The sequence below is a fragment of the Eutrigla gurnardus genome, assembly GCF_963514095.1.
Source record: "Eutrigla gurnardus genome assembly, chromosome: 6".
Classification (NCBI taxonomy): Eukaryota; Metazoa; Chordata; class Actinopteri; order Perciformes; family Triglidae; genus Eutrigla; species Eutrigla gurnardus.
The window spans coordinates 2,556,197-2,583,924 of NC_139920.1; the positions used below are offsets into that span (position 1 = coordinate 2,556,197).

Here is a 27,728-nt window from a genome sequence, read left to right on the forward strand (position 1 = left end):
CTTGTACAGTCTGCTTGCTTTATGGTTAGATGTTTTTCAGTCATTAAAACAAAGATTGAATGTAGGTAGTAGAATACAGTAAGACTGATATGAGTAATGAGGTGTCCTTTCACATCTTCTGTTCTTCTGAGCTGTATTAGTACTGTGGACCTGAGAGCATCGTTATTGGTGAGAGACCAGGCAGCCAGCATCTGTCTCTGTCATCTGACACACCACACACACATTCACACACTGTAACACATGCTTACACTGCATCCCAGACATCTGCTGGGGCTGTACTGGGTCTTGCCACTGTGGTACTGGGACGCTTACAAGGACTAAAGATACTTCAGCGGTAATGACACGTCCCGACTGACCAGACCGGGCAGAAAAACAGGAAGTGGGGACAAGACTGAGGGTCGGAGGGGTCATCCATCTTGGGAGGGTGCTTTAAATACAGTAGAAAAGAGTCACAGAGACACAGAAATATATAACTTCCTCTGCCTGAGGCCAAGGTAGGAAATGTGAGTATTTTCAGGGGATTAACCAGATTCCAAACAGAGAGGTAATTAAATTAATCTGATTAACTGCTTAAATTACTGGTAAGAATACAAAAATATCAGTGTTTTGTTGTTGTTGTTTTTTCAGAATAAGAAAAACTTTAATTATCCTGGGGGGGGGGGGGGATAGGGAGACTCTAAAGCAAATTTAAATCTTGCATAAATTACAAGGTAGCTTTTCGCTTTATTATTACATTGCATACAATATAATATGTTATACTTTTTGTTTTATCACTGTGGGTCAAATGTGTCTTATAACTAAGTGTGTACAACATTATTTTTCACAATAAACCATATTGACCTTTCAGTAAGCCCTGCCCTCAATGCTACTCCATGAAGCTAAAATCCCGGCTCCTCCAGTCTGCATGCTGAAGTGCCCTTGGGCAAGATACTGAATCCCAAATTGCCCCCGAAGGCAGTGCCATTGGTGTGTGAATGTGTTAATGGACAAATACACTGAATGTAGTGCAAAGCACCTTGAGTAGTCGAAAAGAGCACTATAGACATGATGATCAATAAATATAATCTAACTTTTGGAAAAAATAAAAAGAGATGTCAGAGCAAAGCTGGTCTAGATAACAGGAAGTGAAGGCTCGGGATCAACACCCGGAGGAAGGAAGTAAGACTTTACTCCACTTTCTGTGTCTCTGTTCACAAACTCCCTTCCAATCGGGAAACGGCAACAGCAACCTCAGAGCTAGCAACTTATATGTTGATCCGTGTTCTGACAGGGCCGTCATCAGTCAGGGTTGTTTTGGTACATCTCTTAAATCTGGCAGCAGCTTTACCTATTCCCTTGTGTTCTCCCAATCACCTCTCAGCCTGCCCCTGTGTTGACCCACCTGTGTCCCATCTCCCAAATAACCCCTTGTGTATTTAGTCTGTGTGTGTGTGTATGTGTGTGTGTGTCTCTCTCTCTCTGTGTCTGTGTGTGTGTGTGTGTGCGAGACTCCACATTATTAATCATGGTAACCAGAGGTGTATAAAGTACTTGAAAAAAATAACTAAGTAAAAGTATAAGTACCATAACTGAAAATGACTTTGGTAAAAGTTAAAGTCACCTAAAGGAAAATTACTTGAGTAAAAGTCTTAAAGTAGCTCACATTAAATGTACTTAAGTATCAAAAGTATCTTGTGAAGAAATATACTCAAGTATCAAAAGTACAAGTACAAGTATTTTATAGTATGCATGAAAAGAAGCAAAACAACCCAAAATTATTTTCCCTTGTTTTTTATTTCACTTTTTCAGGTGAATGAAATATGGTATAGAATACCACATAACATGCACTTCATTCGGTAGGTTTTGGAATTTTCCCCCATCCCGAGGTAGCTGAACATAGTTCCCAGGTATGCCCACGGGTGACCGTCGTCTTCTGCCGAAGCTGTACGCTGTGCGTCTTCTGTGTCTCCCTCGTCGTCGAAATGGTCTGCGGCTGCCATGTTTCATGTTTGTAGTGCTGCTCGTCTCTGCCGCCCCGCGCGCATCCCGCATTTACCTTAAACCTCGCGAAAGTACCGTACGTGGTTCTTCTCGTCCTCTCGGACCCGCGCATTCCAGATAATTCTTTGATTATTTTAATTTGGAACGAGTAACGAGGTAGCAAATGTCAAAGTAACGAAGTAAAAGTATATTTTTTAACTTTTAAATGTAGTGAAGTAAAAGTAAAAGTCCTGATGAAAAAAAAAACTCAAGTAAAGTACAAATCCTCAAAAAAATACTTGAGTAGTGTAACGAAGTACATCTACTTCGTTACTATACACCTCTGATGGTAACTCATCATAACATATCATTTAGAGTACATTTGAATTTGGTTGCAGCATCAGCTTCTTTTGTCTTTTTCTCCATTGGATGTGTCTCTGTCTCATCTGCTCCTCAGAATGTACACGGTTATAAAATGACAAGAGTGGAGCCATAAAACCTACGGGCTCTAACTTCATAAATCGGTTTCAGTATCAAGGTTGACCCTCTGTTGTCTCTCCAGCCAGGTGGTACATTTTGGCTCCATCCACTTAGCCTTGTGTCAGTTAAAAATGTTCTCTACCTTTCTGTTATTATCCTTATCATCATCCCAAAACGCTCTCACTGCACCGATCAAATAACACAGCTTGGTCAGAACTCCAAAGATTCAAACTATGAAGCTCTACATTTCCCTCCAGTGTCACTTCTGCATGTGTCAGTCACAGTGTGTCAATATACATTTGTTACATGGATAGTGTTTTTTCAAGACAGACTTCAGTCTTACCGGGAATTGGGTTAAGTAAACAAAACCAAGTAGTTGGTGTTACTGCCATCACCGAATTCCAACCCTTTCTTTGTATTGGTGTAGCATTGCCTGTCAAGCAGAGGGTATGACTTCAGGACCTGGGTGCTCCTTCCACTTCTTGGCTGGCCTCTTAAAGATCCTGATTGGAGCGGCGCTGGAAACTACCAACCAATAAGACGGAGCAAGTTGCGGAGGAAGATATGGAAATTTTGGGATTGTTTGTCAGTCATGGCGGCTGGGAATTCCATTCAACAGCACACCAACTGTGTCTCAAGACTTTGTATAGTTCTAGTGTGGAAACTGTACAGACTTAGGCTTAGACTAGGCACTAGTGAAGTGTTAGAAAACTTAGAAACTGGGCCAGGTATAGTAAATAGTACTGATCACACACACACACCTGCAGTTTCCTCTGTCAGTCTCATTAGGTGCAGGAGTGTTGGTTTTGAATGTTTTGATTTTGGAAATAGACAAGGAGGTTTTATTTTCTTCTTTTGTTAATGTTATTTGTAGTAACCCGCCGTCGTAACAGTTGGGTTTATGAAAGTGATAAGTACCCGCTCCTGTTCCCACAGTACAACCATGACTGCTACCAAGGACATGAAGAGAACTCAGTTGTGTAGTTTGCAGATGACACTACCGTCACTGGCCGGATGAGAACTTTGTATGAGAGGAAATGTGATGCTCAGAGCAAGCTATTGCTCAACATCAGTAGAATCAAAGAGATGATTGTTGGAACAAGGAGGCAAAGAGACACAAGGCTACATTCGTGTGCCAAGCTCTTGTTAAAATTGAAGGCACTCTGACTGGAAACATTACAAACTGGCAAGGATTGTGTTCGAGCCAGGAGAGCAAAACACCATTGGTACCATCTACCAGCATCAGTGATATTGGTGAGAAGGGGTGCCTGCACAGAGCCCAGATATATTAAACGACAAAACCCACCCAGAAACTGCTGCATTCTGGGAAGAGATACACAAGTATCAGCTGACAAAGCACCATACTTCAGAGTAGCTTCTTTTCTTAGATGATTCCTAAATTCATCCTCCACCCGTCACAGTGTAGTTTTTTTGGGTTGTAGTTTCTAATGTAGCAAAATGGGACTACAAACTGCATTTTGTTGCACAACCCTTACAATTTAACCCTTAATACAATGATGATAAATTAACCTAGTATAATTTTATAAATAAAAAAATAGACTCACCAATGGCAGGGCTTCCTCCGGGGTTGAGAGTAATTCTGAAGGCTTGATGCCAGGTGTGGTGGCCAGGGGGTGCGTCGCATGGGTCAATGTAGAGCAGAACACCTCCAAAACCCAGTTCAGACAGCAGGGAAAGCTGGACAGACACAAAGTAACATTTGATTCTTACAGTGCTTTAAAGCATCATTTTCCAAACTTCTTTTCTGTGGAGCCACTTTTAAAATTAAACTAACCATCACGACTCATTCATTCAGTCCGCATGCCGAAATGTCTTTGAGTAAGATCCTAAACTCCAAATTGTCCCCGAAGGCTGTGTCATTGGCGTGTCAACGTGTGCGTGAAATAGTTAGATTAGATCCTGTTGGGCAGGTGGCATATTGTATGGCAGCCTCTGCCGTCAGTGTGTGTCATCAACGGAGATGAGGTGGAGATAACCTCCAACTTCCGCTTCCTGGGCGTCCACCTCGACAACGACCTGTCATGGAGCACCAACACCTCGGCTATCCTCAAGAAAGCACACCAGAGACTATACTTCCTGGGAGTCCTCAGGAAGAACAACCTCTCTAGGGAGCTGATGGTGTCCTTCTACCGGTGCTCCATCGAGAGTGTCCTCACATACTGCACTGGAGTGTGGTTTTGGAGCTGCACAGCTGCAGAGAGGAAGTCTCTACAGAGAGTCGTGGACACCGCCCAGGGAATCATCAGATGCCCCCCTGATACCCCCCTCCCCTCCCTGGAGGAACTGTACAGCACACGCTGTCTCAGGAAGGCAAACAGCATCCTGAAAGACCCTACCCACCCCGGTCACAGACATTTCGAACTGCTGCCCTCGGGCAAAAGATACAGAATATACCCTGCATCCGCAAACAGACTGAAAAATAGCCAATATCCCAAAGCCATTAAAGCGCTCAACTCGGCCGCTGGTAATAGCAGAGGGAGCAGATAATGCACTATACATGGACAACTGAGAACTAAGAAACTAAGGAACTGTGAACTGAACATACACACTGAACATATGACATATTTTAATCCCTGAATGTAAAAAAATGTGCAATAACAATGTGTAATAACAACATCTTGAAATAACATATCCCATGAATATGCCTGATGCCAATAATGTATACAATGTATACCTCTCTGCACTCATCCACTTTTTAATTTTATTTTTATTCTTATTTTTATTTTTCTACATATATATATATTTCTATATATATATTTATTTGTAAAGTTATGTATAGGTTGTTATGTAAATTTTGAAACTGCACTTTGGGGATTGCTGTACATAATCTCGTTGTTCCTGTAACAATGACAATAAAAGCAAGTCTAAGTCTAAGTCTAAGTGTGTGAATGGATGAATGTAGACGTGTAGTGTAAAACACCTTGAGTAGTCAAAAAGATGAGAAAAGTGCTGTAGAAATGCAGGTCAATTTAGCATTTTTGATTTTTACCATGATTATTTTCACACTGAATGAGAATCTTAGGTTGTGGAAAAGTGATGGAACATTTATTTTTGTTTTACATAAGGAATGTTCAATACATATACATTATATTGTACATCAACATGGAGGCTCATTCTTACCTTTCACAATAAATGCCAGAGACCTATACTGTACACTCTGTAACCACTTACCAGAGGTAACTCAAATTCAATGCTTCACTACAAGTAAAACTAAAAAAAATTGCTTACAGTAGCTTAGGTGATACAACTATTTGCCTCAGAGACGATGCCAGGTGCTGCTCTGGATCAATAGCGTCCTGCGAGTGGGTCTCTGGCACACTTTTTTTCAAGTGTTGTTCATTCGTCACACCCCCGGGTTCATACTGCCACAGTATGAATTGCTATGTAAATCATCATGTGGAGTTGTTCACACAACCACATTTCTCCACACCTGTCAACAAGCATTTCTCTTTCTTTGCTGTTTTCTGTAGAGCTAGTGTGTGTGTGTGTCATTCTCACTATCTGTTTAGATGCAGCTGATGAATACGAGGAATAAATACATCCATCCATTGTCTACCGCTTATCCTGTATTCAGGGTCATGGGGGGGCTGGAACCGATCCCAGCTGTCATTGGGCGAAGGCAGGGTTCACCCTGGACAGGTAACTAGTCTATCACAGGGCTGCCATGTAGAGACAGACAGGTAACTATCCTATCACAGGGCTGACATGTAGAGACAGACAGTTAACCAGTGTATCACAGGGCTGCCATGTAGAGACAGACAGGTAACCAGTCTATCACAGGGCTGGCATGTAGAGACAGACAGGTCCCCATCCTGGATGTCTTTGGACTGTGGGAGAAAGCCGGAGAACCTGGACTGAACCCACGCTGACACGGGGAGAATATGCAAACTCTACAGAGAAGGAACCCGACCCCGAACCGGGAATCGAAGCCGGGTACCTCTTGCTGTGAGGTGACATTGCTACCCACTACACCACCATGCAGCCCAGGAATCAATACATAACATTCAAAAATGAATTTGATCATGAGGGAGGTGATAGGTGGTGTAGTGGGTAGCACCACATATACAAACCCCATACCCTGAAATCTACAGGAAGTCAGCCATTTTGAATTTCATGTGAAATTTAACCGATTTTACCTGCAGTGTATTTTAACAAACTCCTCCTACACTGTTGATCTGATTCCTACCAAACTTTGTGAGACTGTTCTAGAGGCCTCAACGATGAAAAATCATCAAAAGGTCTTACATAAGTCAAAGGGCGGGGCCAGGATGGCGCCATGAACGCGAACAAATTTCATCCTTCGCCACAAAACTCTAAACTGTTATAACTTCAGTGTACATGGTACTGGTCCAAACTTCTCATGTTTGATGAGAGTCCCACCCTGAACACGTCTGCACTGCAATATTGACTCACAATCAGCCCGCTAGGTCGTCCTCATGCCCGGCCTCCTGAGCGGCCCAGCCCGCTAGGTCGCCCTCATGCCCGGCCTCCTGAGCGGCCCGCCCGCTAGGTCGCCCTCATGCCCGGCCTCCTGAGCGGCCCCGCCCGCTAGGTCGCCCTCATGCCCGGCCTCCTGAGCCCTGCCCCCAGACCCCCTCCACCCACCCTACGTATCCTGAACCCCACCTCCTGGCCCCCTCCACCCGCCCTACGTATCATGGACCTTGGGGACGTCTGGGATCCGTCCCTTAAGGGGGGGTACTGTCATGATCTGTGTTTCTGTTACGATCTGTGCTCTCTTGATTTTGATTTCCTGTTTTATTTTGTAATTTTGCCCTCGTTGTGATTTCCTGTCTCGTACCTCCTGGTCCTTGTTGTTTCCGCTGTCTTGACTCCCCCACCCTCTCGTGTTGATTACCCTGCCTGCCCTAATGTGTTTCACCTGTTCCTCGTCAGCTCCCTGCCTCCCTGTGTATATAGTCTGTGTTTCCCCTGTCTCATCGTCGGTTCATTGACGCTGTCATCTGTTACCCCCTGCATGCTGCACCACGTCATGTCCCTGGATTTCTCTTTGTACCTGCGTCCTGCCTCCCGTGTCCCTTGGTGTTCTGGTTTCCTTTCGTAAGTGTTTCTTTGACGGTCGTGTTTTTGCCTGGTGGTCTTCCTGGTTTGATACTTTGTTTTTTGTCCTAGTTTTGTTTTGTATTTAGTTTATTATTGAAATAAATCCTTTTTAACTGCATTTGGGTCCTCACCTCCTGTTTCCGAGTCTCCGTCTTGCCCTGAACGTGACACCGGGTAGGCGGTCGCAACACTGGCAGGCGGTCGTAGCACTCCCGACTTGCATGTGTGAGGGGGCCCGTGCATCACTGCTCGCAGTTTTAATTAATATTATTATTATGTTGTTTTGTTTAGAAGTTCACCCCACCGCACAATTGTCTGTTGACTGCTTCTTTTTTACTATTAGTCAGAGAGAAGAAGGCACATTTATTAACACTGTGATGACATCTTATTTATCCTTTTTCCCTCATATGACAAGTTGTACCGCTAATCCAAGGTTATACTGTGTTGCTGTTTATTTAGCCAACATTTCTGGTTATAATAGAGAATAGTTGCTGGCTGGAAGGATGCTGCAGCTGCCACAATGCAGAGCAGTATTTCATTGTTGGCCATGGGAAATCTAGTGTCCTTGTTTTTTTTTATCACCGTGGATGACTCCTTTATTGAATATGTGACTCCAACCACGGTCATACTCCTCATCACAACTCTGTCCTTCCCTGGAAAGCAGGGCCAACACACACACACACACACACAAAGAATGGCATGCATATGCAACACAAGCATTTCTCTTATATTTTCTATTAATTCACTGTTAAGAGAAAATAAACAAGAAGTCAACTCCAAATGCACCAAACTTTCTCAACCATTCAAATTTGCACTTACTCCGGTGTGCTGATTGATGACTCTGATGACTGTCTGTAAATATTCTGGTACATGGCTGTGACGAAACCGAGCGTGTTGCGAAACACAAAAAATTGTGGGTTTGGCCAAGGATGCAGAGGCAGTAGTAATTCTTTTTGGACAATGTTTTATTAAGAGGGCTTGCAGCAAAACAAGCAATTCCGGTCCAAATATGCAAATACAAAATAACTAGGTTAAATTTAGAAAATAACAAAAATAACAAAATAAAGTACTACGGCAGTTCTACGCTCTGCTGTAACCTCAACAGTGAGGTCTACAGCTCTCCAAAAATCTGTCTTGTGACCAGTACATATGTGTGTCTCACACTAGACATCATAACACTCACATACAAGAAACAGGGGGGTAAACATATAGAAGGCGGCCAGCACCATTATCAAGACACAGGGGAACATTAGACAAAAATTACACGATGACAACAAATAACACTCTGAGACTATACATAGATACCTATTGCACCTGCCCACAACAATTGTTATGCAATATACATGTCGCATAATTTATGTATGAAGGGATTCCTAACAAAAAAAAGTTGGCTTGATCAGGGCCTACTCTCCCCGGAAACCCCCATACTAAACTCCACATTGGTACGGAACCAATCACGCACGGAACCTATAAACGCTCCGTTGTTCGTCGTCGGCACCCTTTTCCCGCGGACGCAGGAGCCAAACGAGACGGCAGCCGGTAAATCTTTTGTTTGTTTAACTTTAACATTGTGATATATTTTTAACAAATAAAAAGGCGCAACATTACATTTCAACCTTTCATTGTTCGTGTCATTCTTTAAAAGAAATGTCCATGACGTTGTGCAACTACTAAGACATGATCACTGCAGATGTGGCATCAGTATAAGTGTGAGACCATGATATGTATGCGTGTAACGTGCGTGCCGCAGCTGAGTCGGGCGTCTTCCTGTGCGGTCCTCTGGACCGTCACAATGGCCAAGAACTGAGGACGTTGGGGTTTTATTAACTCTGGCACCTTATTATTTACATTTAAAGCACATGTGTTAACAATTTGAAAATTTGAAGTGTGTGCCATAAAAACTGTTTAGTTTTCAGATTAATTATGCATTGTGATGTTAAAAATGTAAGGAAATTGTGATCAATTATTCTTCTTATCTTGAGTAGAAACAGAATATTTCACTGCTATCACATTCATTGACTAGAGTTGGAAAAGCAGTAATTAAATATATTTATTAACAATGATGGAATGTAACTAGGTAAGGTGTAAATAGGTGTACTTATGTACAATGTTGAAGTACTGTCTATGTAATATTTACAATCCACAGATTATTTTACACTGTATTATTACTACTTTATCTAGAGATTTCAGATACAGTTCATGTTGTGGAGTGTGAACTGTTTAACTCTCTGTCTGTCTATCTCTCTCCACTGTGACTTCAATACAACTTGTTCTCTCGTTTAGAATTTTCACTGATAGTAAAATTAGTTGTTCACTATTGTATTTTGTTTTGGAGACACGGCATAATGTAACGTAATGTAGGAGCAACAGCTCCACGATTCTCGGAATTAATTCAATTGATGAACAAAAGATGAACTGTTCCCTCCAGATGAGAAAACACTCTTAAAACACTTATTGCCTCAAAAGCTGCCCGGTTAGAGAGTTTATGAAACCCCAGAGCCTCAAGAACATCTCCACGCATCTCCAAAGGTCTGGGGACGACGCAGACCTTGGAGACACCAGACTTTGTGGCACCTAAACACCACTGGAAACTGATTTAACACCTTTGTTTGACAGAGAGCCCTGATTGAAGTATAAAGGATAACACCTTGGGCCCTAGTTTCGTAGACCAGGCGTAGTCAGCTTTCAGTGCACCTGCGCCGCGCCGACGGGGTATGTCCGCCTGGACTTTGCAAGTTTCGTGCACCGTGCAGGCTCACGCAGGCACACCTCCCGTCTCGCCCACCGGCGCAAGTGGGGAAGAGGGAGGAGAAGAAGGCGTGAGTGGGAGACGAGGAGGAGACGAGGCGTGGATTGCGATTAATACAGCCGATTCAGATCTTCATCAATCAAATGAGCTCCTCTCCTCTCCTTTAATGCGTTAGGGGAGGTTCAGTGCAAGTTCCGTCACTTGACAACCCGATGACAGAAGCAGCGCCGCTGCTCCCACCACGCGCATCACGCGCTGTGCACGCTATCATAATAATAACAATGCCCATATTATAAAAAACAGGAGAGAGAGAGGGAGATGATCTGACGTCAGATGTGACGGGACAATCTATATAGATATAAATTCACGTGTTGATTCAATTAGTTGCATTAAATAGTGTTTGTTGTGATTATGTATTGCATTTAAATGTGCCTGGAACTGTGGAAACCTGCCTGTGAGGTCTCGGTGACGTGTGCACACTGCGCGCAGTCAGCCAAACTTCCACTCCGCCAGCTGTGATTCGCATTGAATGAATGGACTGTATTTACGCCTTGCGCCGAAAGTAGACCAGGTTGGAGCTGGCGAGCTTTCAGCGCAGTCTCGGCGAGGCTTTTTGCCACAAAACTTCCGCTACGCCAAGCTGAATCTGTGACGCCTCCCCCTGCTGCACCGCCACACCCATCTTGGCGCAGGCGATCCACCATCTGCCAAACTGACGGTGCGCAAGGCTGCGCTGGTCGAAACTTGCATTGCGCCGGCTCCGCCGCCCTGCGCTGCGCCACGAAACTAGGGCCCCTTATCTCTTCCTCACCATTTGCTCCCAAGTCATGTTGAAGACCCCTTCCACCCCTCTTGGAGTCATAAACTAACGAACTGGTCTGTGAAAACGACCTGTTCTGCTGACATGCGGAGAGAGGTCACATGAATTCTGCAGGAAATCATGTTCAAATTTAGACCAAACCAAGAAAAGGATGAGATATATGTTCAACATTAGTTTAAAACCATCCATAATAATCATTGAGGAATTATAAGCATACTGGCGAACTTCCCGTCGTTCTACGCCGAAGAACAGAGAAGTTACCAAAAATGCTAAAATGGACATTGTCATTGTAATGGACTTAACTACTGCACTCACGCAGTCAGACGAAAATATGTTTGCTCATTAATCTGCCCGCATCACCGAGGACAAAATGCTTGCTAAATTACCAAACTTGTTTGGGCTAACTTGATAGGTTTGCATTTGTATGTGTTGGATCAAAGTTCCTTTCAACTCCACCAAAAATATTTAGTTCAAAATGATTTGTACAGAGAAATGTTTACAGTTCATGTTTCATTTGTTTTGACCTATCATTCTGTGTGAGAACTATATACAATGTGTTAGACAGACAACTTTGACCATAAGGGCAAGATTGTGTGTGATCAGCATATCGTATACATTTAGGGAATCACATTACGAGTGGTTCTATTGGAGGCTCCTCCTCAGGATCGGGTTCAACTAAAATCACGCCCCCTGCGTGTAGCATAAAGACAGCATTTCCAATAGCTCGTCGAGTTGAGTCGGGTCGAGCGGAGTAGAGTAGGGTTGGAGAGGGGGTCGAGGTCAAAGCTCACGCTTGGCTGGCTCCCCCCCCCCCCCCCCCCTCTTTGCTTCATTTTCGTTCCTTTTCCATTTCCTGTTAATTCTCCTTTTTGCATTTTTCCGGCAATTGTTACTATCAGTAAAATTTTTACTCTTAACAACTAAGAGTCCCTACGAAGATCACTAAGTATTACGAGTGAGCTATATAATTAGTTATCCAAGATTCAACGTCACGCCACCGGTCACTCCCAGCAGCAGCAACCCAAGGCAGAGACGGCCTCCGAACCAGACGAACAGCTACGAAACCACCGCAGAGCGGCGCTCACGGTCCCGAACCATCCCTCGGCAGACAGCCTGCAAACGGCAGTGCCCTAATTCACCGACGGGAAGAGTGACTCCTTGGGGTTCGCAGGAAAAGCTGAAACCACGCTGCATGACGTAAGACCGACACAGTTTACACTCAGTTGGTGACCAGAGTTGAAGCGTATGGTTAAACTTAATAATAGCATTCTCTAATATTTTATATCCGTTGAGGCAGTATGTTTTATTACTAAGACAGTCTAAATTCTTAGGAGAAACACACACTTGTCCTTATCGCCAAACTACCTATATTCATGGTTAACCCGTTTCTTCCAGAAATACTTCTTGTGTTTTATGTGTGTTTATGTTGATTCCACTTATACTCTTTTATTCCCTTTGTTTAATCCATAATTAGTCAATAAATTCCCCTAAAGCATAAAGTCGTTGTCCGTGGATATTTCTTCTGTGCAGAATATAAAGATCCCTATTTCAAGAACTTATGATCTAAGGAAATGAGACTGATTTATTAAATTATATTGATTAATTGTTAATTAATTAATAAGTGGTCATTAGAATCATTAACGTGAATTCTATAAAGTTCTGTCTGACCAACAGATGGTGCCCCTTTTACGAGAGCAGGTATTGAAATTGTAGATTAATATACATTGATATACATATTTTAATATCGTCCTTAGTTTCCTTACATACCCAGTTTACGTAGGTACCATTAGGTATTACCCTTACTCTCCTACAGTAATGTCATGTAACACAGTGAGGTTTGGAAAACGAAATCAAACAGCGCTTACAGACATAGTTGAGAGAAATGTATCTTACTTAATGTTATACTGTAAATCGGACTACATAGACTCACTAAGCTTTGCCATTTCTCCTCTAGTCTTGCCGTGGTCCCTGCGAGTCCCTCAGTAAACACACCCAGTTGAACAAACTGACCTGCATCTACTTTGACAGTCAGATAACTACGTTTTTGGTTGTTTTTCACATGCTTACTTTTGAAACTATGTTGAGGGCTAAGCAGAAACAAACCTTAAAAAACAACCTCTGTGATTTTTCGATGTGCGGCTGTATGTTAAATGTTACTGTCGTTACTCGGGAATATATTATAATAACTTTGCTGTGGAATATGCCAACATAATGAACTTATGTGATTATTGTGATTCTATGTTGTGATTCTCAAATGAGTTTGTACGACAGTAATTGAACCAAGGATTTAACATGGTGAAAAAGCGTGTTCCATGTTTCCAGCTGTGTGTGTGTGTGTAACATTGGGCCTGCAGTCACCGTCACACACTCATTAGTGAGTGAACAAGGCTCATCAATCATTCCTCCCATTTATATGTAAAGGACCATCATTTTTCTCAGCCGCTGACACACGGATACATTATGAAGCACACATGATCAAATTTGTCACAAACTGTGGGCGAGGAGGGAAAATGGGTCAGCAGCCTGTTGCTAACAGGGTCCCATGTGGCAGTAGGTGAAGTCTGATTTAATGGCTTTTTAAAAACTCTAACTGTGTCAATGTAAATGCAGTATGGTGACCCCTCTTAAAATATTCACTCTACATTTTTTTGGTAACCTCCATTTACTCCTCTCATGGCTCATTAGCCTGTCATTAATCACTAATCTCACTTTCAGAAGGAGAGTGATGTTCAATGGTCAAAGCAAAGGAAACAGCTTTCTTGTAAATTCAGGCCCTGTATATATTAAAGGTTCTTTATAGGATATTTACAACATTAATATAGCAGCAAATAACTATTTGCTATGCAGAGACAGGGAAAGGCCCCTCAAAATCTTTGTGCTTGCATTTTTTAGTACTGTATCTGAACGACAACAACTCGTGAAGAAGTGCGGCGAGTAATAAGTTCAAAGCAACAGACGTTTTCTTCTTCCATTCTCTTCTGTTGAGCAAGAGTTATTGTAATGGTAAATTTTAGACACATTAAAGCTGCATGCTTAGAACAGGTCCTGCTTAATTGTGTCTTAAAGTGATACCATATCTAATTCCTCTCTCCGCTAGATAAGCTGCAGGTCTAAAGAAAATACTTTAATTACACCAATAACTGTACTGTAGATTGGTTCAATCAGAGTGAATTTGTTCAGTCATGTTTCTGTCATAATGTATAAAGTATAAACCAAGACTGATTTTAAAGGTCACAGTGAAATCTGACAACATAAATAAGAACTTTATCAAAATAACTGTATTTTGTATGTATTTCTTCTGTATTTATTCCAGCTAAAGTGTCTGTGAAAAAGAAGAAGAAAAAAGACAAATAGGCATTTACAGAAATGCTTCTAACTAAAGTACATTCTTTCTACATACTATGATGCTATAATCAAAAAACTCTATGTATACCCTTTCATTAGTATGAGATTTTTCTGAAAAAAAGGAAATACATAAATAAATAAAAAGTCAAATTATTTGGGGGGGGGCTTGGGAACAATTTAGGGTAGCTCCAGCCCCCCTAAAAAAATAGGCCTAACAACGTTACTGTGTAGAGATATAGTAATAATATCTACTTGAGCAGAGAATGAAGTCGCTCTGTCTCTATATGTTTGTTTTTATTTCTGACACATTCACTTTCCTTCCCAATACCAATTCCGAAACCTGAACATGCGTATCGGCCGATTAGAACATACAAAACCTCTGGTATTGGAATACAAATTCAATATCATATAACATGGTATGATTCATTGTCAATAACTAAGTAATGTACAACTAATTTGACCATAGTATGTCACATAGTGTATTGAGTGGCTCAGAAGTAGAGCGAATTGCCCTCCAATCGGACAAATGGTGGTTCAAATCCCGGCTCTTCTAGTCTGGAGTTTCAGGCAACAAACCACTTAGATAGGCTAAAGTAAGAAGACCACTGAGTTGGGTTCATGCAACCTATCTACGTTTAGACAACAAAACCATTTAGCTAGGTTTAGACAACAAAACCACTTAGCTAGGTCTAGACAACAAAACCATTTAGCTATGTTGAGACAACAAAACCACATAGCTAGGTTTAGGCAACAAAACCACTTAGCTAGGTTTAGGCAACAAAACCACTTAGTTATGTTTAGGAAAATAACGTGGTTGATGTTAACTTCACTAATTAACAACTCAAGTGAATTGCCGGTGACAAAAGAGTCTGGGTGGACTATCTTACACTACGTCAGTTAGATATGAGGGATTCATAGGACAAACATAATATGAAGCACAGGTGACCAGCCATACAGGTGTGCAGCTACATTTATTATCTTCAAAGGACAGTGAGCTACACTATATTGAAAAAAGTATTCGCTCACCTGCCTTGACTCGCATATGAACTTAAGTCTCCACTCTAATTCATCCCAAAGATGTTCTATCGGGTTGAGGTCAGGACTCTGTGCAGGCCAGTCAAGTTCATCCACATCAAACTCTCTCATCCATGTCTTTATGGACCTTGCTTTGTGCACTGGTGCACAGTCATGTTGGAACAGGAAGGGGCCATCCCCAAACTGTTCCACAAAGTTGAAGCATGGAATTGTCCAACATCTCTTGGTATGCTGAAGCATTCAGAGTTCCTTTCACTGGAACTAAGGGGCCAAGCCCAGCTCCTGAAAAACACCCCCACACCATAATCCCCCTCCACCTAACTTTACATGTGGCACAATGCAGCCAGACAAGTACCGTTGTCCTGGCAACCGCCAAACCCAGACTCGTCCATCAGATTGCCAGATGGGGAAGCGTGATTCTTCACTCCAGATAACGCGTCTCCACTGCTCTAGAGTCCAGTGGCGGCGTGTTTTACACCACTGCATCCCACGCTTTGCATTGCACTTGCTGATGTATGGTTTGGATGCAGCTGCTCAGCCATGGAAACCCATTCCATGAAGCTCTCTACACTGTTCTTGAGCTAATCTGAAGGCCACATGAAGTTTGGAGAACTGTAGTGATTGACTCTGCAGAAGATGGTGACCTCTGCGCACTATGTGCCTCAGCATCCGCTGACCCCGCTCCATCATTTTATGTGGTCTACCACTTCTTGGTTGCTGTCATTCCCAATCGCTTCCACTTTGTTATAATCCCACTGACAGTTGACTGTGGAATATTTAGGAGTGAGGAAATTTCACAACTGGACTTGTTGCACAGGTGGCATCCTATCACAGTACCACGCTGGAATTCACTGAGCTCCTGAGAGCGACCCATTCTTTCACAGATGTTTGTAGAAACAGTCTGCATGCCTAGGTGCTTGCTTTTATACACCTGTGGCCATGGAAGTGATTGGAACACCTGATTTCAATTATTTGGATGAGTGAGTGAATATGTTTGGCAATATAGTGTATGGATGCATGTTTATTAAAATACTCAAGATTTTTTTTCAGAAATTCAGTTTTAAAACAACTCATTATAAAAAAAACCTTGGGGAGCCTTGCACTTATTTTTAAAGGCCAAAAGATCCCATTCCCATCATTAAATCAAATGTATCATTACCTGCAGGGCGGTAACACTTTGCAGTGATTTGATTTGACCTTACCTTGTACAGCAAAGGTGCTTGACCAAGCTTGACCACTGCAATCTGGCTGGTGAGGTTCAGGCTGTCTTTGGCTCTCCTGAGGTCGTCAACGCTGGCGTACTGGACGTCCACCACGTCCCCCTGGGGAGAAAGGCACAGAGGTTCAGGGGGTCAGCAGTTACTCATATAATGACTTGCTCTTTAATCAAATGTTTCCCAAGATATTTGTGTGTAATATATGCCATCCAGATGTTGATGCTCCACTCAGCTGTGTGCTTGTACTGTGCATCAGACCAGTTTGTAAACTCTCACTTTGATTGCTTTGTCTGATTTGATTTACATTTAGTTTGAGCAATTATTTTGTTAACATTGTACGTTATGTGGCACAAAGTGCATTATTGGCAAGACAATATCAAAGAGGCACTCTAGCAACTCTTTAAGGCAGGGATGCCAGGGTTACGGCCCGCGGGCCGGACCCAGCCCGACTGTACGTCACATCCGGCCCGCGGGTGATAAGGGGAGAATATTTTTTTTAATTATTATTTTATCTATTTTTTTTTAAATATATACCGTAAATCCTCTAATACTGGCCTGTATTCTTTTACCTGCCGGTCTCTAACATTGGCTGGGGCAAGTGTCGATAGGCAGCGTTATTTCCACCCTTCCCATTCATTGTCAGGTTCGCATCGTGAAGATTTTGGCTGAGGCTATATTAAAGGATTTACGGTATGCCCTGCAATGCATTCGACTCATGGCGAGTGTGGAGAGATGGTGCGCCGCTGCCTCCCACAAGCTCTCGAAAATCTTTTAAACTGAATGTTGTCCATCTAAAATAAAGACAGATTCAGCAACTGCATAGCTTATTTCTCGCATAAAATGTTTTCAGAAACACGTTTCGGTGAACTATTGTCGTAAAATAAGAGAAAGTTTCCAAACGAGCCGCCATGTTGGTCGGTTTGAAATCCGGGAGCAGACAGGACAGCTGTGAAAGTGATCGTCCAATCAGGTGCAGCCATGAAGTGTGCACGTGATTGTATGAAGGAGAGCGCCTGTCAATCATCCTCCTTTGTAATGTATGTAATTTAAAAATAGTGAGGCTATTTTGGTGCCAATGTAATTTCTTTTTGATGTGTAGGCCTTCATGAATAATTTCAAATAGCCTACCTATCCATGTGTTGAGTCAATGTTTGGCCTTTTCAGTCCGAAAGTGTAATCTGGCCCCCTGAGGTCTCACTTGAAAAAAATCTGGCCCCCTGTCCAATTTCACCCTGGCATCCCTGCTTTAAGGAATACTTCACCGACAAAATTATATTTGTATATCAATCATTCAACCTGTGTTACCTTGAAATGTTGAGGAAAATGCAGTTGTTCTTTCATGACACCATGAACAACAAAAAATCAAAAAGCTGAGGAAATTGATTTGAAGTAAATGGGAGCTGCATTTAACAGCAAAACTATATCAAAATAGACCTGTCCAGGGTGTACCCGGCCTTCGCCCAATGTCAGCTGCGATCGGCTCCATCCCCCCGCGACCCTGAATACAGGATAAAGCGGTAGACGATGGATGGATGGACCATATCAAAATGCATTCTTGAAAAACTCCTCAAGAACACAACTCGTGCAGTAATGTCAAAGTTCTCATTTTTCCAGCTGAGCAGTAGTTGCTCCCTTCTTCCTTAAAAACATGACATTTTCATCAAAACTATTTAAAACACAAACCACGACCACCTATTGTTTGTGCTGCGGGTTGAAATAGTAAATAGGATCCTTAAAAAGTATTCTATGTTCAGCATGGAGGAAAAACTAAGGTCCATCCATCATCTACCGCTTATCCTGTATTCAGGGTCGCTGGGGGCTGGAGCTGATCCCAGGCAGGGTACACCCTGGACAGGTCGCCAGTCTATCACAGGGCCGACATGTGGAGACAAACAGATAACCAGTCTATCACAGGGCTGACATGTAGAGACAGACAGGTAACCAGTCTATCACAGGGCCGACATGAAGAGACAGACAACCATTCACGCTCACATTCACACCTACGAGACATTTAGAGTCATCAATGAACTGAAGTCATCCTGCATGTCTTTGGACTCATGCAGGGAGAACATGCAAACTCCATAACCCGAGCCCAGACCAGAAATTGAACCCGGGGCCTCTCGCTGTGAGGCAACAGGGCTACCCACTACACCACCGTGCAGCCCCAAAAACTAAGGTTTCTTGAACCAAAACAATAATCATATGTATGTGTTGTATAACCTCATGTCTTAAAGTTTTCTTTGTTCAGGTTACAGCTTTATGTGTTGAACTGTTTATTACTTTAGTATCCCCATTGCTGACCTAAATGTTATCAGAGGCCTGGTAGTCATGATGTCTAGTTCTGCATGAAGATTAACTGTCAATGACCCATTATCTCCTGTGCCTTTAAAAGACTCAAGTCACAACAATGATTTGAGCACTTCCTCTGTAGCATCCTCACACGTTGTTGCATTGTAACTGCTCCTCTTGTACAAGATTAAAGTCAGACGTCGACTTTATTTATGTCTCCGATCTCCTCCTTGGGTGAATTTATTTGTTTACGGAAAAATTATTTTAACATTTGGCGCCCAACGTGGGGGCCAATATCTGTTTCTCTTCTCCAACTACTGGACCTTAACACCTTGCAAGGCGGGCCCGGCTGGAGAGGAGAGCAGTGACGGGGTCCGAACGAAGGAGGAATCTGAGGCATCAAAAAGAAATTAGGTAGAGTATTAACCGATCAGATAAAAAAAAAAAAGGTTTACTCAATATATAAAAAAAATTAAAAAATAAAAATTCCTGAGTGAGGGTGGTTTCCACCATTCGGTAAAATATGGTTTGAACCCAGTAGTGCAGCTAGGTTTAAAGTCTGTGGGTTTGACGCCCGAAAAACACCGTGAAGCTGCCAAGGATTGCTAGGTTTAAAGTCCGTGGGTTTGAGGCCCAAAAAGCACAGTGTAGCTGAATCGAGGGTTCTAACTAGTAGTGCAGCTAGGTTTAAAGTCCGTGGGTTTGATGCCCGAAAAGCACTGTGGAGCTGCCAAGGATTGCTAGGTTTAAAGTCCGTGGGTTTGAGGCCCAAAAAGCACCGTGTAGCTGAATCGAGGGTTCTAACCAGTAGTGCAGCTAGGTTTAAAGTCCGTGGGTTTGATGCCCGAAAAGCACTGTGGAGCTGCCAAGGATTGCTAGGTTTAAAGTCCGTGGGTTTGAGGCCCAAAAAGCACCGTGTAGCTGAATCGAGGGTTCTAACCAGTAGTGCAGCTAGGTTTAAAGTCCGTGGGTTTGATGCCCGAAAAGCACTGTGGAGCTGCCAAGGATTGCTAGGTTCAAAGTCCGTGGGTTTGAGGCCCAAAAAGCACCGTGTAGCTGAATCCAGGATTCTCAACTTGCCGAGAATGGTTTTACCAAATAGGAAGGAAACGTTTTCTACTCATTTAGCAAGACACAGAGAACTGTGTTGACGACAGTCGACCAGTTACAAAGAAAAAAAAGAAAGGAGGGATTCTCCTATCGGGGTAGTTTTGATTAGGAGGGAGTCTTGCTAAGTCAGTATAAAAGCCGAGGTCAAGCACCTCGGGATACTGGGTCTTGAGGACAGTATAAGGTACGTCTTTGGAACGACGAGACCTACTTTGATCCCTACCTCAAAGTACTGGGTCTTGAGGCCAGTATAAACGTCTTTGGAACGAGGTGAACTACTTTGATCCCCCAGGCCGCCTGAGTTATCAAAAAAAGGAAATGCGCTATCACTCAGGTAAGACAAACTTAAGTTTTTTTTTGTGTGTATTTTTTTTTATTATTGTTAAAGTTGTTTGTGAGTATATATCCAACCTATATAGAATAAAATAGAATAGAGTGAACTAGATATAAATAAAATATGATGGGTAACAGCCATTCGTGTTGCGGCCGGAACACGGAAGCTGAGTATACATAAGATAGAAAGAAAAAAATTAGAACAGGAGAGAAAAGAAAAAGAAGTACCCAAACAGACAAGTTCTAATCTTTGTCTTGTTCTTTATTCTCGCCGAGAACAACGGAGAGATGATGACGAAGTCCCTCTGGGTCCAACGCCTGTCCCTCCCCCTACCCGGATCAGCCTCATCTGCGGCCACCTCCACTCCACCCCAGGCCGGCACATGTTCCGGCCTCCTCCGAACCGCCAGAAGCCTCCGCTCCGCAAATACCAGGGCACCCATGGGACGCAGAACAAGGGGGTAAAACCCGTAGCGGTAAGACATTCAATCCTCTTATTTCATCTCATACACAGAAACAAGGGAAAGGAGGCGAAACCTCGGCAGTGTGGGCGGCAGATGGTGACACTGCAGCAGCACTTCTCCAGCATGGAGGAGACGGTACGGACGCTACTTCAGAACCAGGACTCGCTGGAGGGGCCCAAGGTGATGATGGAATGAAAGTATGTAGGGTAACAGAAGGACGCCAAAAACAGGAAAACAACTGCGATGACGACGACGAGGACCAGTACGTCGTAGAGGGGGGCAGGTTAAACTATTGGTACAGCATAGATTTCACAACAACAGGTCCCAGCTCCATCACTGACCAACTCATCCAATTAGCACACGACAGAGTGCCCCCACAGTCGGACCTCCATGATCCAAGTGAGTTGCACTGCACAATGTACTATGACCACTACGGGGTAAAAAAATTGAGATTGACAAATTTATATTGGGACAAAAAGGGGAATTGCGGGGTGGCGGTGAAACTAAACAGAGAGGACATAAAGCTACATCGGAACGGTAGCGCGCCACACGTGTCTATTTCAAAAGAACCAGACATGAGCTGGAAAGATCTTGGCCGCATAATCACCACAGCTGAAGAATCGGGGGATCCGTGGGAAAAGAAAGGTGGGGGAGTTAGCTTTTTACCCAAATTGGAGATTTATATCATGCAGCTAAATTGGGTAACAAAACGGTACAAAGGCTGTTCATCTAAAAGGGGGGAACAAACCAAATGTGGCGGAATGATACCAGTTAACTGAATAAGAAGAACATCAGTTAACAGGTGTTCCACTAATATTATGGTCAACTGGGTCTGCAGATGTGGGTAAACGCACATCTAAACAGATGTGGGTCTAAACGGGTAGACGGAGGCATGTAGATTGGGGGAAGGGAAAGCTATCACAGTCTACACAGATAGCCAGTATGCATTCTCCACACTGCATGTTTTCGCACAACAGTGGAAAAACAGAGGCATGGTAACATCTACAGGCAAAGCTATTCAACACAAAGATTTGATACTAACTTTATTGGATGCTATTCTCCTACCAAAAGCAGTTGCAGTCTGTAAATGCGCAGCACACACAACCGGGTCTGATCCAGTTTCACGAGGAAACTGCAAAGCAGACGAAGAAGCTAAACGCGCAGCAACAGAGGGACAGGGTTCAGATTACATTTTTGTAGCTGATAGCCCATCCATCCTAAAAAAAAACTCTATAGAATTGCGGCTATTTTGAGCCATGGAATTACACATGTCTCAACAGGAGGGATGGTGGCAATGATAGGTAAATGTTTTACAACATATGGATTCCAAAATTACTCTAAAAGTTTTGTGCATCCTGTTTGATTTGCTCCAAGCACAACTGGAAGAAATACCGTCTAGTAATAGTAGATATGTTTTCAAAATGGATTGAAATCACACCAACAGCAACAAACGATGCCATAATGGTAGCAAAAATCCTTGCAACTATTATTGCACCAAGATTCGGATTCCCAGAAACAATTTATTGCGATAACGGTCCACATTTCAGAAACCAAGTCATGGCTAAATTATCAGAAATGTTCAACATTCAACTAAAAGTTTCATTGCAGTTATCATTGGTATCACTGGTCATCTCCTCGCTGGGAAGGTCCATATCAGGTTCTGCTATCTACACCGACAGCCGTCCGCATCACTGAGAGAGGAACGTGGGTTCTTCTGACACACTGTAAGAGAGCATACAGCACTCCAGAGGAGACAGAAGTAAAGACACCACACCATGGGAGATAGACCATGGAATCCATACCGAAGGACGGGATGCGGTATGAGAGGAACATTGTGTCTGTTGGGGATGTAGCAGGAGCAGATTTGGTTATCAACAGTTAATTATTAATGTCAATATGATTATCGATATTAATAATTATATTTAATATATTATCATAATATAATCATGAATAAACGGGGCACCACCCTGGGATCAGGGAAAAGATAACCTAACACTGTATTCAGTCTCAATATAAAAGGTTTTATACTCACATGCCAATCATCGTGATCATTGGCATAGAAGTATAAGAACAATCAAACAATTAAAGGAGTCATCACCAGGAAATCGCAATTTCTCTTGTTAAAACATGCATATCTGTGTTTGACCTCAGTTGAAACTTGCCTGAAAGGCTGGAGTTTGAAAGTGGCGCCGTTTTTTCGCTTCTGCTCTTTTTCCGAACAGGAATAGCACACAAGGGTGTGCATTCCTAAAGCACGAGATTTTGATTCTGCGCCTACGGTGACGTCACCGTGGAGGCTACTTGCATAAGCCCACCCCTCTTTCACCACCCAACCCCCCCCCGTCCGCTACCTGACGTCCTGCTGTAAACGTGTCTCTTCAACCGTCTCTGGCTCTTCACTCTCCTGTTCGGGTTCCGACTCTGGTTCGTACATAAATGCCTGAATTCCGTAAGGTTCGTCATTTAGTGTGTGCGCCATGACAGGGGGCTGTTTATGTTTTGGAGTCTGCATGCAGGCAAGCCCCCCCCGGCTCTGTCCTTCCTGCGGCGAATCAACGCGCGCCTCATTACATATTATACAATGCACATCCGGACCAGTCAAAACCTCGCGCGTAATCTCGCGTGATAAAATCGCGGTACGAAAAAGGGTCAGAACAAGCTCAATGTTTGATTAAATTTTTTTTTTTTTTTTCTAATAAGTTTTACGAATTGATCCAAAGCGATCCAAGGGGGGCTGGATACGTATAAAACCAGGTTATGACTCCTTTAAAAAGGCGTGAAATTCGAGCACTAGCCTTCACAACCTGCTGTTATCCAGTGACATATACACAACAAGCACAAGAGACCGCTAGTTATAATATAATAAGATTTATCAAAATCAGTAATAATGATCACAATCAATAACACTGCAATTAACAAAGCCTTATTACCTAACTACCTAACCCACAAAACTAAGCTAAACAGAAGGAGAGACACACGTGGAGTGTGTGTGTGTGTGCGTGCGTGTGTGTGCGTGTAAGGGCGTGTGCGTGTGTGTAGAGAGCGAGAGAGAGAGAGGGAGAGATGGCCGGGTGCGGCCACCAGATGGAGCTATTCCTCACAGCGTTCAGGGGCGGAGCCACTGACGTCCGATAGGATCGCGAGCAGTGTTGGGAATAACGCCGTTATTTTTTCAGTAACGGGGTAATCTAACTAATTACTGTTTCCGTCGTTACAACGCCGTTATCGTTACTGAACGTTAAATGCGGTGCGTTACTATGAATTTAATTTGTCGGTTGTCGGTTAAAAAAAAAAAGTCAGGATCGTGTTCTGCTTGCGCGCCTGGACTCGGCAGCCTGAAACGTGCAAACTTGCCGCGAGCTGGAGCCGGAGTTGGGGCTGCTGCTGGTCTGAGCGGCGCGCGAGGGCCACGCGGGCCCCGGTGTCCCGCCGTTCTGGTGTTGGACGGGAATCCGGTGCAGCTGTGGAGCGCGGATGGTGAAGACGGTGGTGATGATGATGATGATGAACGGCCCGGCGGCTCGTGGAGGCACCGGGGTCTCGCCGTCATTATGTCTACTGCTGTGTGCTCTGACCCTGTTTTGTGATATATGACAGACACAGCGTCTCCCACTGTATAATTTCTCCTCAAGTTTTAATTATTCCCGCATGCGAGGTGCGGAGAATGCGATCTCAATTATTATAAACAAGACTACACGCTACGCGACTATAGGAGTAGACTACAAGACTACAGTTTGCCATCTCATTACAAGTTCTTTTTTGTGTGAAATGAAAATCTTATCCCTAACACTGAATTTTTCATAAATTATACTTAATAGCCCAAATAAAAACATTTCACGCCGGTGCGTCTTTTACGCATTCCAAAGGTGCCTGTTTGATCTTGGATGGGCTTGGATTCGGACATTACTACATTTCAGGATTTTCAATGGTAACAGATAAGGTCATGATAATAATCATCTTGCTTTATTATTATTAGCACTACCATCTCCAACAAGCAGCGTCTCGGAGCTGTCATTTTCCTAAATGAGCCGCAGGACTGTTTCGCGCTATAGGGGATTTAAAAAAGTGACGTGAGTGGAAGGGCGGCGCCGGGGCAGAGTGTGTGTGAGTGAGTCGGAGACAGAACGGGAGAGAGATAAGCAGCAAGCGCGAATCGAAGCGCATTTTAATCTGATCAGTTAACCGGTTTCAACCGGTTAATGAGGCTCGGTGGTCGGTCAAAAATATTTTTAGTTTTGGCCATCCCTAATTCGAAGAAGCAGCAGAGATGGCGAGTCCGGAGCAATCCGATGAAAAGTTTGCATTTTCAAGGTGGAGATGTCTGTTCTACTCATTTCAACTGACTTGTGAAAACTGCTCAGAAAAATCCAAATTCTTTGACATAAAGCAACTTTTTTTTTACAGTAACACAAATAGTTACTTTCCCTGGTAACTAGTTACTTTTATTATAAAGTAATTCAGTTACTAACTCAGTTACTTTTTGGAACAAGTAGTGAGTAACTATAACTAATTACTTTTTTAAAGTAACCTTCCCAACACTGATCGCGAGAGAGAGAGGGAGCGAGAGGTGGCCGGGTACCGCCCCCGGATGTAGCTATGTCCTTAGCGTCCGCCAGGAACAGCTGGTGTAGGACACGTGCGGGGCGGCGTGTGTGTGTGTGTGTGTGTATTAGCGGGACACAAACAAAGAGAGGGGGAGAATGCGCGCGCAATATTCTAAGGCTCAGGAGGCGTGTTACTATCACACAGGCGCTCGTGAATGACCTGGCGTTTATTCAGCGAGACCGGTCTTTTAACTGATAGTAGACGCTTACTGAGCTCGCGAATATGGCTGAGGTTAGTCAAAAACACTGTTACAGAAATCAACCCAGCGGCGTGGGTACACAATCAGCATTCAAATACAACACGGAAAGCAACGGACTCGGCGGTCCGTGGTCAAAACTTAAAACAAGTTAACAAGAATTACAAGCATATCCTACACTATCGAATCTCTGCTTCTGCCCAGCCTCTTACTTTTGTCGATGTGAGATGCGTCGATGTGAGGTTTCCGTCCCGTGCAGTGATGGCGTTTCTTGACGCCGGCAACGGACGGTAGTTCGCGAGCGCTTGTTCAGCGCCGGATCCAATTAGTTGAAGAAAACCGTTAGTATTTCTTCCTTCTGCAGGCAACAATAACAATCGCGGGGCTTGGCGATTTAGTCAGCTGATTTCAGACATCATCAACGGGTCGAGTTATCCGTTCTGCTGGCAGCTGGGACGAAGAAAGTGTTTTTCTTCCTTCCGCGGGTAAACAGGAGGGTCGCGCTGTCGCGGCAGTCTCCTCAGGATCCAAAGTGCAAAGAAAAATAAAACGAGTAGGGAAAAAGAGGGGTAAAACAGTCTGTTGCTCGTCCAGCGAGTTTGGGGGAAAGACTGCGGCCTAGGACAAAGGAAACGCTGCAGATGTAATGTTCACCTCCTGTTGTAACGTGTGTCACGGTGGAGAGAGGAAGTTCTTCAGGCGGCGCTGGAATATATAGCTTACGGCTGCTCCCGGGGACCCCCTGGGGTTACCTGTGGTTGTCAGCCAATAGGGCACCAGTTGTGTGTCGTTGCACTTCGCACTCAGGTGCGAGGTGACACTAAAATGGTGGTTGTAGTTTTTTATCTCCTTTGTTCCTTTGTCCTGACCGCATGTGTAGGCTTTTGTAGGCCGCATTGTGTAGTCCTACTGCTGAGATCCCAACATGTCTAATGAGTTTGATAGCAGTGATAGTGGTAGTTCCGATACTCTGGGTACACGAACTTCAGTCTCAACAATCGAATGGCAACAACAATCGCACCGCAGCTGAATCACTGATTGTAAATTCGACACTAGCCAATACAACACTAGCTAATTCAACACCAGCCAAATTAAGAGCTAAAAGAGAAATTTGACTGCAAATTGTATAACTTTGTGTCTCTACCCTGTTACGGCCTCTCTTCTCTGCCTGTTTGAGTCTTTCTCTACTGCTGTACTGGCAGGTAGATAGCCTTAATTGATTAACCACACCTTCTTTAGGCGTGGCCTCCAGAAGGCATAAGAGGCCTGCCAGCTGGGAGCTCTCTCTCTCTCACTCTCTGACTCAGGCCTGCTGCAGCACCACCACCAGTTTCTCCTTTGTTTGGTTTGATGCACCTTTCAACATGCCTACACCATCTTTCCACTCATCCACACACTGCTAACACAACTGATATCATACACTATCATACTCCACACCTACTAATAGTTAATGCGGTTAATTTTGGTTTAATAAATTACTTTTTGAAAAGTTGTTGTCTGTGTGGCCTCCCTTTTTGTTGCCATCTTTGAGCCAGATGGTAACAAATGGGGGCTCGGCCGTTCAGGATCTGGTTCTGGGAAGTTGGTAAGAGAAAAATTAGTAATATTTAGTCATATTCAGGGAGTTTCATACAGATTTTGGTCTCGGTTCCAGTATACGGGTTATGTTGCATGTGCTGGCTTTAGTAATGTCACTCTGTTTTCTGAAATGATGGTATTTGATGGAACTCTCATCCCTGTTAGGCACAAGCAATGTGTGGCACTAGTTGTCTCTATTGACCCTTTTTTTTTTTTTTTTTTTTTTTTTGTGCTGTCAGTGGGTAGAGCAGTTGTCTCGGGTGCACTTTCAGGACTGTCCAGGTGATTTGCGGCATAGCTGGATTTCAACCGGGTCACTGGGTTTAGTGCTTAAAATCCCCCCACAGCGCGGCATGAAGACTAGGGTCAAGTGAGTGAGCTAGTATTGGGTAGGCAGTTAGTTAGAGGGATTGGGTTCCAGATTTAAAGTGGCCATCTGACATATCAGACATTGATGACAAAA

The 27,728-nt window shown here is 43.5% G+C and overlaps 1 protein-coding gene across 1 annotated transcript in view; it reads right to left on the reverse strand.

The window, feature by feature from the left end:
- naaladl2 (N-acetylated alpha-linked acidic dipeptidase like 2) overlaps positions 1-27,728 on the reverse strand; it is a gene marked incomplete at both ends in the record, with an annotated part of 796,426 nt that overhangs the window by 589,574 nt on the left and 179,124 nt on the right. Inside the window, 2 exons of the mRNA XM_084012385.1 lie at positions 4,005-4,137; positions 16,676-16,795. Of these exons, the coding sequence (XP_083868511.1) occupies positions 4,005-4,137; positions 16,676-16,795 (253 nt within the window). The remainder of the gene's footprint in view (positions 1-4,004; positions 4,138-16,675; positions 16,796-27,728) is intronic.